The 10,701-nt window shown below is 39.9% G+C and overlaps 1 protein-coding gene across 1 annotated transcript; it reads right to left on the bottom strand.

Annotated features, from left to right (window-relative positions):
* Nucleotides 1-512: 512 nt before the first annotated feature.
* Nucleotides 513-5,319, bottom strand: LOC107570574 (interferon-induced very large GTPase 1-like). The gene is made up of 2 exons (XM_016256806.1): nt 3,841-5,319; nt 513-3,747 (listed from the first exon to the last, which is right to left on the bottom strand). The coding sequence occupies exons 1-2, from the start codon at nt 5,317-5,319 to the stop codon at nt 637-639; spliced, it is 4,590 nt and encodes a 1,529-aa protein (XP_016112292.1). The 3' UTR covers nt 513-636.
* Nucleotides 5,320-10,701: the final 5,382 nt, after the last annotated feature.

Below are 10,701 nucleotides of genomic sequence, written 5' to 3'. Positions count from 1 at the left end.
GTTGATGGAAGAGAGGAGAATTCAAGTCTCTTGAATATTGTCAGGGATTCTGCATTCTGAATAAGGGTGGGAAGATCATTCCAGCAGTAAAGAATAATGATTGAAAATGTTTTGGAAAGTGATTTTGTGCCTCTCTGTGATGGTACCACTAGGCATCACTCACTTGTAGATCTCTGAAGGGGATGTAGATCCGTAAGAGTGAGTGGAAATAGGAGGGAGCTGAAGTGACGTGGGCCCCTTTAGGCTTGTTGAAGATCAGACGTGATGCTGCATTCAGAATCAATTTGCTTTTTTTTTTTACCATTGATTTGCATATAGGTCAGATCAACAGGTCGTAGATTTTAAATTTACTCCAACCATCTGATTACAAGCATTGAGCTTTAGCAATGTCGCCTCATGTTTACATATTCACGTTTATTTTATATCATCAGCCATCTATTATTAATGTATTTTTTGGATGATAATTGAGATTAAGCAGTTTTGATTATAAATGTTTAGTTTTATTAATTAGGCCTGTGTTCAGAAATATGTTGTTTTGATAATTTCACAGTATTGTTTACTGAATCGTTTTTTGTTTTTCTTCTTTTATCCTCTTCTAGTGTATGAGCTTTGCTCATCTGAGAATGTAATAGAAAGTCATCTTTGACAGTGATGTGAGGTGAATCTGAGAGTCTCTGTTCTCTGTCCACTTCCCAGGTAAAGTTTATGTAAACTGTCAATAGCATACCGTTTTGAGTATGCTCTCCATTCATATGGGATCCGTCCCTCTCCATCAAATGTTTTATTGTAGTATTTTTCCAGGTTTTTCTGGAATCTGCACACAAACCACTTCCAGTAGGGCAGTTCAGAGAGGTCAGGAGTGATGCTCCAGTCTGCATAAACTCCTCCTGCTCTTCTGTAATCTTTCAAATTTAACCATCCATTGGGTGATTTAAAATTAAGATCACTTGCCACTAAATCTGTGCAAATATTAGCACAGAGATTCCCTGTGTCTGTGAAATACTTTCCATCAATTCCAATCACTCTGTGTAAAGGAACACTGTGATCTCCATCATGGTTTTTTGTGTCATTGGTGCAGATGGCTTTACAGAACAGACACTGAACCCAACAGCACTGACAGAAGTGATCAATCAGAAGCTCATCTGGTCTTAATTTATAGTCCAGCTTTACTGGAAATGTCTCTGTGTTGAATCTACTGCTGATGTCAGACATTATATAAGTAAGTTCTTGTCTTATCACATCTTCTAGGAGGTTGAAATCATCAACATCATCATGTTTGACTCCACTGAGGTCTTTTTCAGAGAAGATCAGCACATCTGAGAGCTGCTGTCTGAAACTCTTCAACCACAAACCCGCATCTCCTCTGTTCATGTGAACATGTTCAGTAGATTCATGAGCTGCTTTCATGATCTTCTGCTGCAGGAGTTTAATGTTCTCCTCCATCTTGGGTAAAACACTGACACTGAACTTATCAGTGATGTACTGACTGACTTCATCTCTGATGAAACTCTTGAAGTGATCTCTGGGATTATGAATGTAGTTCATGTATTTGTTAAAATCCTCCTCTTCTGCCAGAGTCTTCAGGATGTGTTTCTCCAGATTTGATCTGCTTCCATTCAGAGATTCACAGTTTGATCTCATTTCATCTGTCAGATCTCTGGCAGTCTTCTTGTAGACGCTCTGCTCAATGGGCTCTTTAAGTTTCTGACAGATGATCTCACCAAAAATGGCAATCAATGTTGCTCCATGACAGTGTTTCTGGAAGATACTATAGTACTCTTCTCTCTTTTTCTCAGTATAGAGATCGGGATCATTGGCTTCCCTGAACAGTCTGTGTTGGTGAATAAAAATTGTGTTTGCTCTGTTACAGATGAAATAAACCAAATCCACAAAGAATTCTTCCTGAAATTCATATTTCTCACATTTTTTCTGATGTTCTATTACACTCTTCCTGATGTAATCTGTGAGTTGTTGAATGTAGCTGATGTTGTAGCCCTTCTCTGAAATCTTAAATGACTGAATCATTGTGTCTGTCTTCTGAACAACATCTTTGACAAATGATTTTATTTGGGCTTCATCTTCTGGAGTAAGAGTTGACTCCTTTACATCTCGTTTAGTGCAATTTTTTGAAGACTTTCTGAAAATGACATATTCAGAGTAATTTGGGACAGCAAGAATATTGTTGTACTGGTTGCCCTGTTTGCAGCAACTGAGAACCTGTGTCACATCATTCAGTACGTCAGTATCTGTGATGATCTTCTTCACACTGTTTTCCCAAATCAAGCCAAACTCCTTCTTTAGTGTTTCTTCATCATTTGCTTTGTCTTTGAGTTTTAAGGCAAGTTCTTTGCTCTTTTCAACGAGAGTGTTTTCAAGTTGTTTCCTCTCTTCATTCTTTTTCTTAAGGTCTCGATGTTGAAGAATCTCATTTAATTTCCCTTTTGTCTCTCTCACAATGTTTCCCTGAAGATCTTTGATTTTGGTTTCAAAGGATGTTTTCCACTGAATCAGTATTTCTGCATATGCGTCTTTCTCAAAAAATTCTGACATTGATTTTTTCACTTTTTTACTTGTCTTGTTCAGTTCTCTTTGAAGATCAGTTTCCTCAACTTCATGAATTGCTTCATTTTTTATTTCGTCATGCAGTTTTTTCTCAATTACCATCATGGCATTGTGAAGACTCCTGGACCACTTGCTGTATTCATTCTCCAGTTTCCTGTTGGCTGCAGTCTCCAGAGAATTTCTGAAGCTGAAGACAAATTGTTCCTTCAGTAAAGCCTCCCAGAGATTTTTTATATGATCTTTGAGATGTGTCAGACTCATTTCATGTGATTTTGAAGCATGAGATATAATAGTTTTCTTTAGTTCTTGAATGTTCTCACAGTAGTTTGGGTTTGGCGGTGCCATGGGTGGGTTTCCCTCCCAGAGCTGAGCAAAATACTTCACGTCTTTCTGAACATCAAATTTAATGACATCACTGAAACGTTCTGCATCACAGCCTTCCTCTTCAGCTGCGAGTTTTGTAATTTCATCCAGTTTCTCCTGCAGTCGTCTCCTTCCCTCCATGTTTTTCTCTCTAGCTGTGATGTCTGAAATATTCTGATGCACAAACACACAGCTGGGATTCAGTCTGACCTTCTTCATCCTCATGAAGGCCTGAACAACAATCTGAAGAATGTCCTGCATCTCAGCAAGGTTTTCTCCAAGGATGTTGATCAGCGTTAGATTTGCAAGACCTACAACAAATGTGGCCAATTCATTGTCATGATCTCTTGTTGATCTTCCAGCCAGTTCTGGAGCATGAAGACCCTCAGTGTCAACAACCAGAATATAGTCAAATTTGATCTGTGTTTTCATCTCGTCTGAGACTCTGACCAGCTGCATGAAAGCTCCTCTGGTGCACCTGCCAGCACTGACGGCAAACTGGAGTCCAAACATGGCGTTCAGCATGGTGGATTTCCCAGAGCTCTGAAGCCCTAAAACTGACAGCACAAAGACTCTCTGGTCTCCCAGTTTCTGGACGAGCTGATCTAGAACAGCAGAGATCCAGATCACAGGAACATGAGCAGCGTCTCCATCCATCAGCTCCAGTGGAGATCCAGAGATCATCATCTCTGCTGCAAGACTCGGGAGAGAAGATAAGTCTTTCAGGTCTTTCTTGTTCTTCTCCACAGATTCACATGATTCATAGATTTGACCAATTTCCCTCATGATGTGCTCCAAACCAAAGGCTGCAGCCTGAAGTTCCTCAGATATTGTCTCAAGTTCAGTTTGTTCAGTTTTGAGATACTGAAACTTATCACGATTCTCTTTCAGTTTTAAGACTGTTGACCACTTTACATCATACTTGTGGTGTAGAGCAGAAAGATCAGCTGATGTATGCTCATCCAGGAGAATTTTGAGCCATTTGAGAAAAAACATCTTCTGATGTTGATCATACAAGTTAATTTCTTTAATGAAGCGCTTTATGAAGTCACTGATGTGAAATTCATGCTGTTGGTGACGAATTTCTGTGTTTTTTCTTCTTATTTCCCTTTCTGTCTTATCTCCTTGAGGTCGATGCAGTTCTTTGTTCTTCTGACACCACTGATGCCACAGTTTCTGATGAGGCAGAAATGATTCTTTGACTTTTGTCAGATCTTTGTTCCCCAGTAGACTCATTATCTGCTGTGCTGCTTCTCTTCCTCTCCTGCAGTCATCATCATCTTCCTCATCTACTCTGATATCTGAGTGTTTGGACACATCTTCAAGTCTGAAAGTGGAAGACGATTCTAAGAGACAAGCGTTTATAGCTTTTCTGAGTTCTTCAGATACATCTGACTGACTTCTGTCTTTCAGACCAATTATGAATTTCCTTTTCTTCATCTCAATTACAGTAGATTTATCCTCAGGAAAAAGACAAATGAGTAGTTTTTTGTCTTTGTAGAGGTTTTTAATTATTGATGCATTTCTGTCATACTTGTCCGTTCGTGATAGAAGAACAACATTGACTGAGGCCATTTCAGTGAGGATCTGCAGCTGTTTCTCATGTTTTCCTGCATCACCGTGTAGATTACAGAACGCAACACAGTCAGTGAATTTATCCGTGTTTTTCCCAGAGGGGCAGAACCAGGCGATCTCCACCACTCCATCCATCAGGACTCTGGATGTGCTGCTGCCTGGGCAGTTCCTGTGGAAGAACGTGTTGTGTTTCTCATTGATCAGATCATTCATCAGCTGAGACTTGGATGAAGACACAGAGCCAAACCTGAAGAAAAACACCATTGGAGTTTCTGCCTTGTAGATCGGCTGGGTTTGACTGATGATTTCATTGTTGTTTCTCATCTTCCAGCTCTTCTTGATTTGTCTGAATGTCCAGAGAGGAAACTCAATCTGCCGTGTGAATGGATCAGGAACAAGCAGAGGCAGAGCGTACTGACACTGGGACAGTTTAGTCACCATCAGCTGCTTCAGGAAACCATCAGCACAATGAAACACTGCCATCTGAACATCCATCGGGTGAACAGGGTCAGACTGATTTGATGCTTTGTCTGACGGAGAGAGGTTTCCGAAAACATCATCAAAAATATCACTCTCTTCTTCAGAGAAGTCGTTGTCTGTTTGTTGTGTTTGATCCTGTTTGTTGGTCTCTTTAGTTTGAATGTATCTTGCTCTGTAGTTCATCATCAGTAGTTTTTGTATGAAAGTCTGAATCAGCTCCTTTTCAGAATAAAACTCATGGGACTGTAATGAATGTTCAGTTATCTGAAGAACATCTGCAGCTCTTAATTTATTGATGTGCTTGACTTCAACATGGAGTTTGCGAAATAACTTCTCCATTTTTACGTCTTTTCCTTCTGTAGGTGTTAATCTGAACAGATTCCTGCTGTTTCAATGTCCTTATAATTTCCCTGAAAAAGAGATTAACACTTTATTTACTATGGTGTTAAACAACAGAATAAATCTAAAATAATTAGGCTGCTTTCTCTTAAATTTTTTATTATTTCTAAAACTTTATCTTGTGTAGTTTTTGCCTTTATGGAAAATCAGATAACTGAAAACACATATAGGGCCATACTGTTCTAAAGAGCAGTATATGGCAATACAGTGCGTGCATAATTATTAGGCATATTGATATTCTGATCAAATTTTTTTCCAAGCGCATTTTACCAATTCCAAACCACATCAATTAATCAAATTAATAACTACTAATAATTTTGTATTTAATAATTTATAAGTGATATATAATTGTCCATGAAGGCTGGAAGTGAAAAACTCCTTATATTCAGTTGTGCATAATTATTAAGCAGGTTTTCTCTTACAGATCAAATGAGCCAAAAAACTGCTTTAACTCAGACTGAAAAGTAAAAAAATATTAAATGCCCATGAGAAGGATGCAGAAGAATTTGCAAAGTTAAGGCATGACCATTGGACAGCAAAATGCTCATTGGGTCAGCACGGTCAGAAAAAACAGGTGGAGAAGAAAAGACACGTTAACTGCAAAATAATTAAGGTGAATAATTAGGTGTGAAACCATCAGGAACCATTAGGTCTCCAGCACCATTTTTGTAGGGCCTCTGCGAACAGACACAAATGAACTCTCCGCATTCCACCGGAAAATCTAAAGATTCTCCTCCCCAGCCATCTGCGGTCATAAAACTAATACAGGGCCAGTTCAGTGTCTCAGCAGTTCCTGTTCCCTTTAGCTTATCTTCTCAAGAGACTCAAAGAAAAGCAGTGCTAAGACCCTAACTCAAACTAGGATACAAACTATCTTTGTTTTACGGGCTTTCAGGGACCAGATGCGTGATACCATGACCATTTAACACATAAATTGATAATCCCGTCAACAAAAGAAACAATTTTATATCTCCACGTCCAAATGAGAAGAATAGCAGGTCTATGACCAGGAACTTTTTACAACCTCCCTGACCTCAGGATTTTCTCTGTGATCCCCTTTCTCTAAATTCCAGGAAAACGCGTGCTTCTCTTCGGTCAGACAAAGGGACATAAAACTTACAACAGACAATTTCAAAAGACAATCATTTAAGTATAAAAATGCAACTATATTCACAAATAATATGTTGTATGCATTATATATGCTTGAGGTGTTAAAATGTAACCTTGCAACTTTAATCAATGTGTTTAACCCCTTTTAGCAGATAAAGCTATTGATAAGTTAAGTTTAGTGTTAAATGAAAGCTTGTGATAATTGCAGGTATGAATGAAAAATTGGTATCCGGCATCATTTTCTGGTGATAATATTGTTTATAAGAAGTTATTAAAACTTGCAGAAATACTCCCCACGGGAAACATGTGTTCCATGCCTAATCAGGGAACAGTGCGGGGCGTGGCTAAGCCTTGCAAGTAATGTCTGATTGGAACAACGATCTGGGGGACGGACTTATGCAGCGGATTAAAACTCAATTCAAAATGAATTCAACTGCCTTTCGGCTCTTTCGCATTTGTGTTAAGCGCGCTCCAACTTGCGCTTACAAACGGCACCATCAAGCGATCGGTCATCAAGAACTCAAACACTCCGTTGAAGCTTCATGAATGCCAGAGATCTTCGAAAGCCTAAAGTCTTGCAAACTTAAACTCTCTCAGAAGAACTGCTAAAGCCTCTGCGTCACCAGGAAACCAACCAATGGGGCTCTCCCAAAAGGACGTCATCCAGACGTCATCTCAGCAACCAATCCGGAGCTCCGGAACTCCCTCAGGCAACGAGGAAATCCCCTCCACTTCTCAGCTGTTACAAACGCAAGTAACGAACAAGGTCTTTTATCTGCTGAAATCGGTGCTAAACTAATTAAGCAGTAAACGTAAGACAAATCTCTGCTTTGTGATTCTCTCAGATTGAATTTAAAGAACTCGTGGAAAAACTAGTGTTAGAACTTTTGGAACTTCATGCAAACTCCGTTAACTCTCATTCTTCAGAACTGTATGTGTGTGTGTGTTTAGCTTAGTTCAGTGTAATCTAGAATAACCAATAAATTCTTGTTTCATTTATAAAGAAGTATTGTCTTGTGTCGTGAAAGTTAAAACTCTGCCCAGATCACGTTACCTAGCTCGTAGCTTGTAACTTATCAAAAGCATGTTGTGGCGAGGGGGGCATGGTTCAGCGAGGTCTGCACCGGGAGAGAGAGGCAGGAGACGAGCGGTGCGTAAGTAGGTCAAGCGCAAATGATAATCACCTGTGTCTCATTTCAGTAATTGGTGTGGAGAGACCGGATAAAAGGGGCCACCTGGAGCATGGAAGGCAGAGAGAGAGACTGACTGGGAACGCGAGCCACACGGGAAGCTGGGCTACTGGAGCACAAAGCATATATAGAGCTATATTCTGAGTTATTGACGGACTGTTTGAATGCGCAGTGAGTGCCTTGTTCTGTTGTATATACCGAGAGACTTAAATAAAAACTCGCGTCCCAGTACGCCAACCCTGTCTTCTTCCTTCCGCCCTCTTGAACCGTATCACACATGTATTAACCCGTGGCCAGGGAAAATACAAAATATTCAAATTGTTAATATACATGGACGTTAACGTCTTGCTGGACGAATAGTTGATAAAGTGTAAACTGTCAAATTTGAAATCAGTTCTAATCAGGTTGACTTTGAATCTTCAGATTCGATTCCTCTCAAAACCTGAGCTAAAATAATAATAATTAATTCCCTTATAAAAAGTTAATTTCTTACATTTTTCAAAACTACAACCTACCTGAAGTCTCCAGAAGTGCAATGTGTCTCTCACAACGTGGTTCTCAGAGACTTTGCTTGGGTAAAAAAATCCTAAAATATTACCCTCACTTAGGAACAATCCCATTTCTACACCTACCCCTCTGTTTCGCGCGTTCACGTGAAGGGGGTGTCTCTGTTCTCTTTTAGTTGGAGGCGTAGGGTTAGGGGGAAGGGCCAGATAGCCCTTCAAACGAAGATTTTTCGGGACCACACTTCAAACGAAGGGGTAAGAGAATTATCTCAGCATACAGCGGCAATGGCTGCCCGAGCGAACAAGAACCATGAATGTAAGCATTTTTGGCATTAACCCTCTGGGGTCGACAAAAGCACCGGCGCGTTTTGTGGCAATTCTTCCTGATAACACCTAAAGGAACGTAAAGTCCCCCTGTAGTCAAATATTTTATCCCTTGTTGGAACCATTGAGCATTATGTTGTCAGCAAGTCGTTTCCCATCGTGCTTTTGGTCAGCACAGCTGGGGAAGAGCAACTGTGCTTGACTGCACGGTTGACTCGCTGTTGCGAGAGATTTTTGGCATACGTCGGCATGACATCAGAGCAAGGCAGACTGCTCTGTATGCCGGTTGGACACATTTCCAACCGGCATACATCTTGTGATAGGTTCTGCGCAGATTTGCTCATCTCAAACGAGCCTACTAATTCTTTTTGCACCTGGACTAAATGTTTTCAAAAGTAATCAACCAATCAGACTTCCATGACTTACAGATGAAAATGCTACGTGAAATCAAACTGGCTGAGAGAGAAGTGCACTGGAATTCTTTTGACAATCAAAAATGGATCTGCAATTTCGTTACAATTTAATAATATTTAGCAATATTAATCAAATGTATATTAGAAATGGCTAGGATCCAAAAACAACATATTAGCCTATGGCTCCTAAGAGATCAGTATGCCATATTATGTCAGATACCTCAACTGAATTTAAAATCAGTACAATGAGTTCTCAATATGTACAATGATGCCAATAATAAGTAACAATTATAATGTTTCCTATCAAATCAACATCAAATACAAAATGTAATTGATACATAAGATATAACAATAAATGATGTGATAGAATCACTGTTTGGGCATTTATTTACATTTAGTCATTTAGCAGACGCTTTTATCCAAAGCGACTTACAAATTAGGACTATGGAAGCAATTAAAATCAACAAAAGAGCAGTAGCAAGTTTTTTTTAAATATATATATATAATAAATAAAATGAAAACAGAGAGTAGAAAAAGAATAGTGCAAGCTGTTAGAGGCCTTTTTTGATTCTTGAAGATGGCTAAGGATTCAGCTGCTCGGATTGAGTTGGGCTGGTAATTCCGCCAGAAGGGAACATTTAATTTAAAAGTCTATAAAAGTTATTTTGTGCCTCTTTGGGATGGCACAATAAAGCGACGTTCACTTGCAGAATGCAAGCATCTAGAGGGCACATAAGTCTGAAGTAATGAATTTAGGTAAAGGGGTGCAGAGCCAGTGGTGGTTTTGTAGGCAAACATCAATGTCTTGAATTTTATGCAAGCAGCTATTGGTAGCCGGTGAAAATTGATAAACAGAGGAGTAACGTGCATTCTTTTTGGCTCATTAAAAATTAATCTTGCTGCTGCGTTCTGGATTAATTTGAAAGGTTTGCTAGAACTGGCTGGAAGACCTGCCAAGAGAGCATTGCAATAGTCCAGCCTGGACAGAACAAGAGCTTGAACAAGGAGTTGTGAAGCATGTTCCGAAAGAAAGGGCCTGATCTTCTTGATGTTGAATAAAGCAAATCTGCAGTACCGGACAGTTTTAGCAATGTGGTCTGAGAAAGTCAGCTGATCATCAATCACAACTCCAAGGTTTCTGGCTGTTTTTGAAGGAGTTATGGTTGATGACCATCACCTTCAACTCAACCTTGCCAAGTCAGAACTGACTGTGGTTCCAGCAAACCCATCAAGAAATGTCTGTTAGACAAGCTGAGATGCAAGCAGCTATCGTCGGATCATCAGGATGGAATGAGAGGTAGAGCTGAGTGTCATTAGCATAGCAGTGGTATGAAAAGCCATGTTTCTGAATGACGAAACCTAATGATGCCATGTAGACAGAGAAGAGAAGTGGTCCAAGAACTGAGCCCTGAGGCACCCCAGTAGTTAGATGCTGCGACTCTGACACCTCAATTAGAAGAGAAGTGGTCCAAGAACTGAGCCCTGAGGCACCCCAGTAGTTAGATGCTGCGACTTTGACACCTCAATTCTCCAAGATACCTTGAAGGACCTATCTGAGAGGTAAGACTCAAACCCCTGGAGTGCGGTTCCTGAGATGACCTTTGCCAATAGGGTTGACAGGAGGATCTGGTGGTTAACTGTGTCAAAAGCAGAGGACAGATTCAGCAAGATAAGTATTGAAGATTTGGAATCTGCTCTGGCCAGTCTTAGGGCTTCAACAACTGAGAGCAAGGCAGTTTCGGTTATAAACATTATAATGAAACCAGACTGGTTGCTGTC

This window comes from Sinocyclocheilus grahami, unplaced genomic scaffold, assembly GCF_001515645.1.
Source record: "Sinocyclocheilus grahami isolate Dianchi unplaced genomic scaffold, SAMN03320097.WGS_v1.1 scaffold1479.1, whole genome shotgun sequence".
Taxonomy (NCBI): domain Eukaryota; kingdom Metazoa; phylum Chordata; class Actinopteri; order Cypriniformes; family Cyprinidae; genus Sinocyclocheilus; species Sinocyclocheilus grahami.
This window is presented reverse-complemented; position numbering and strand designations above follow the sequence as displayed.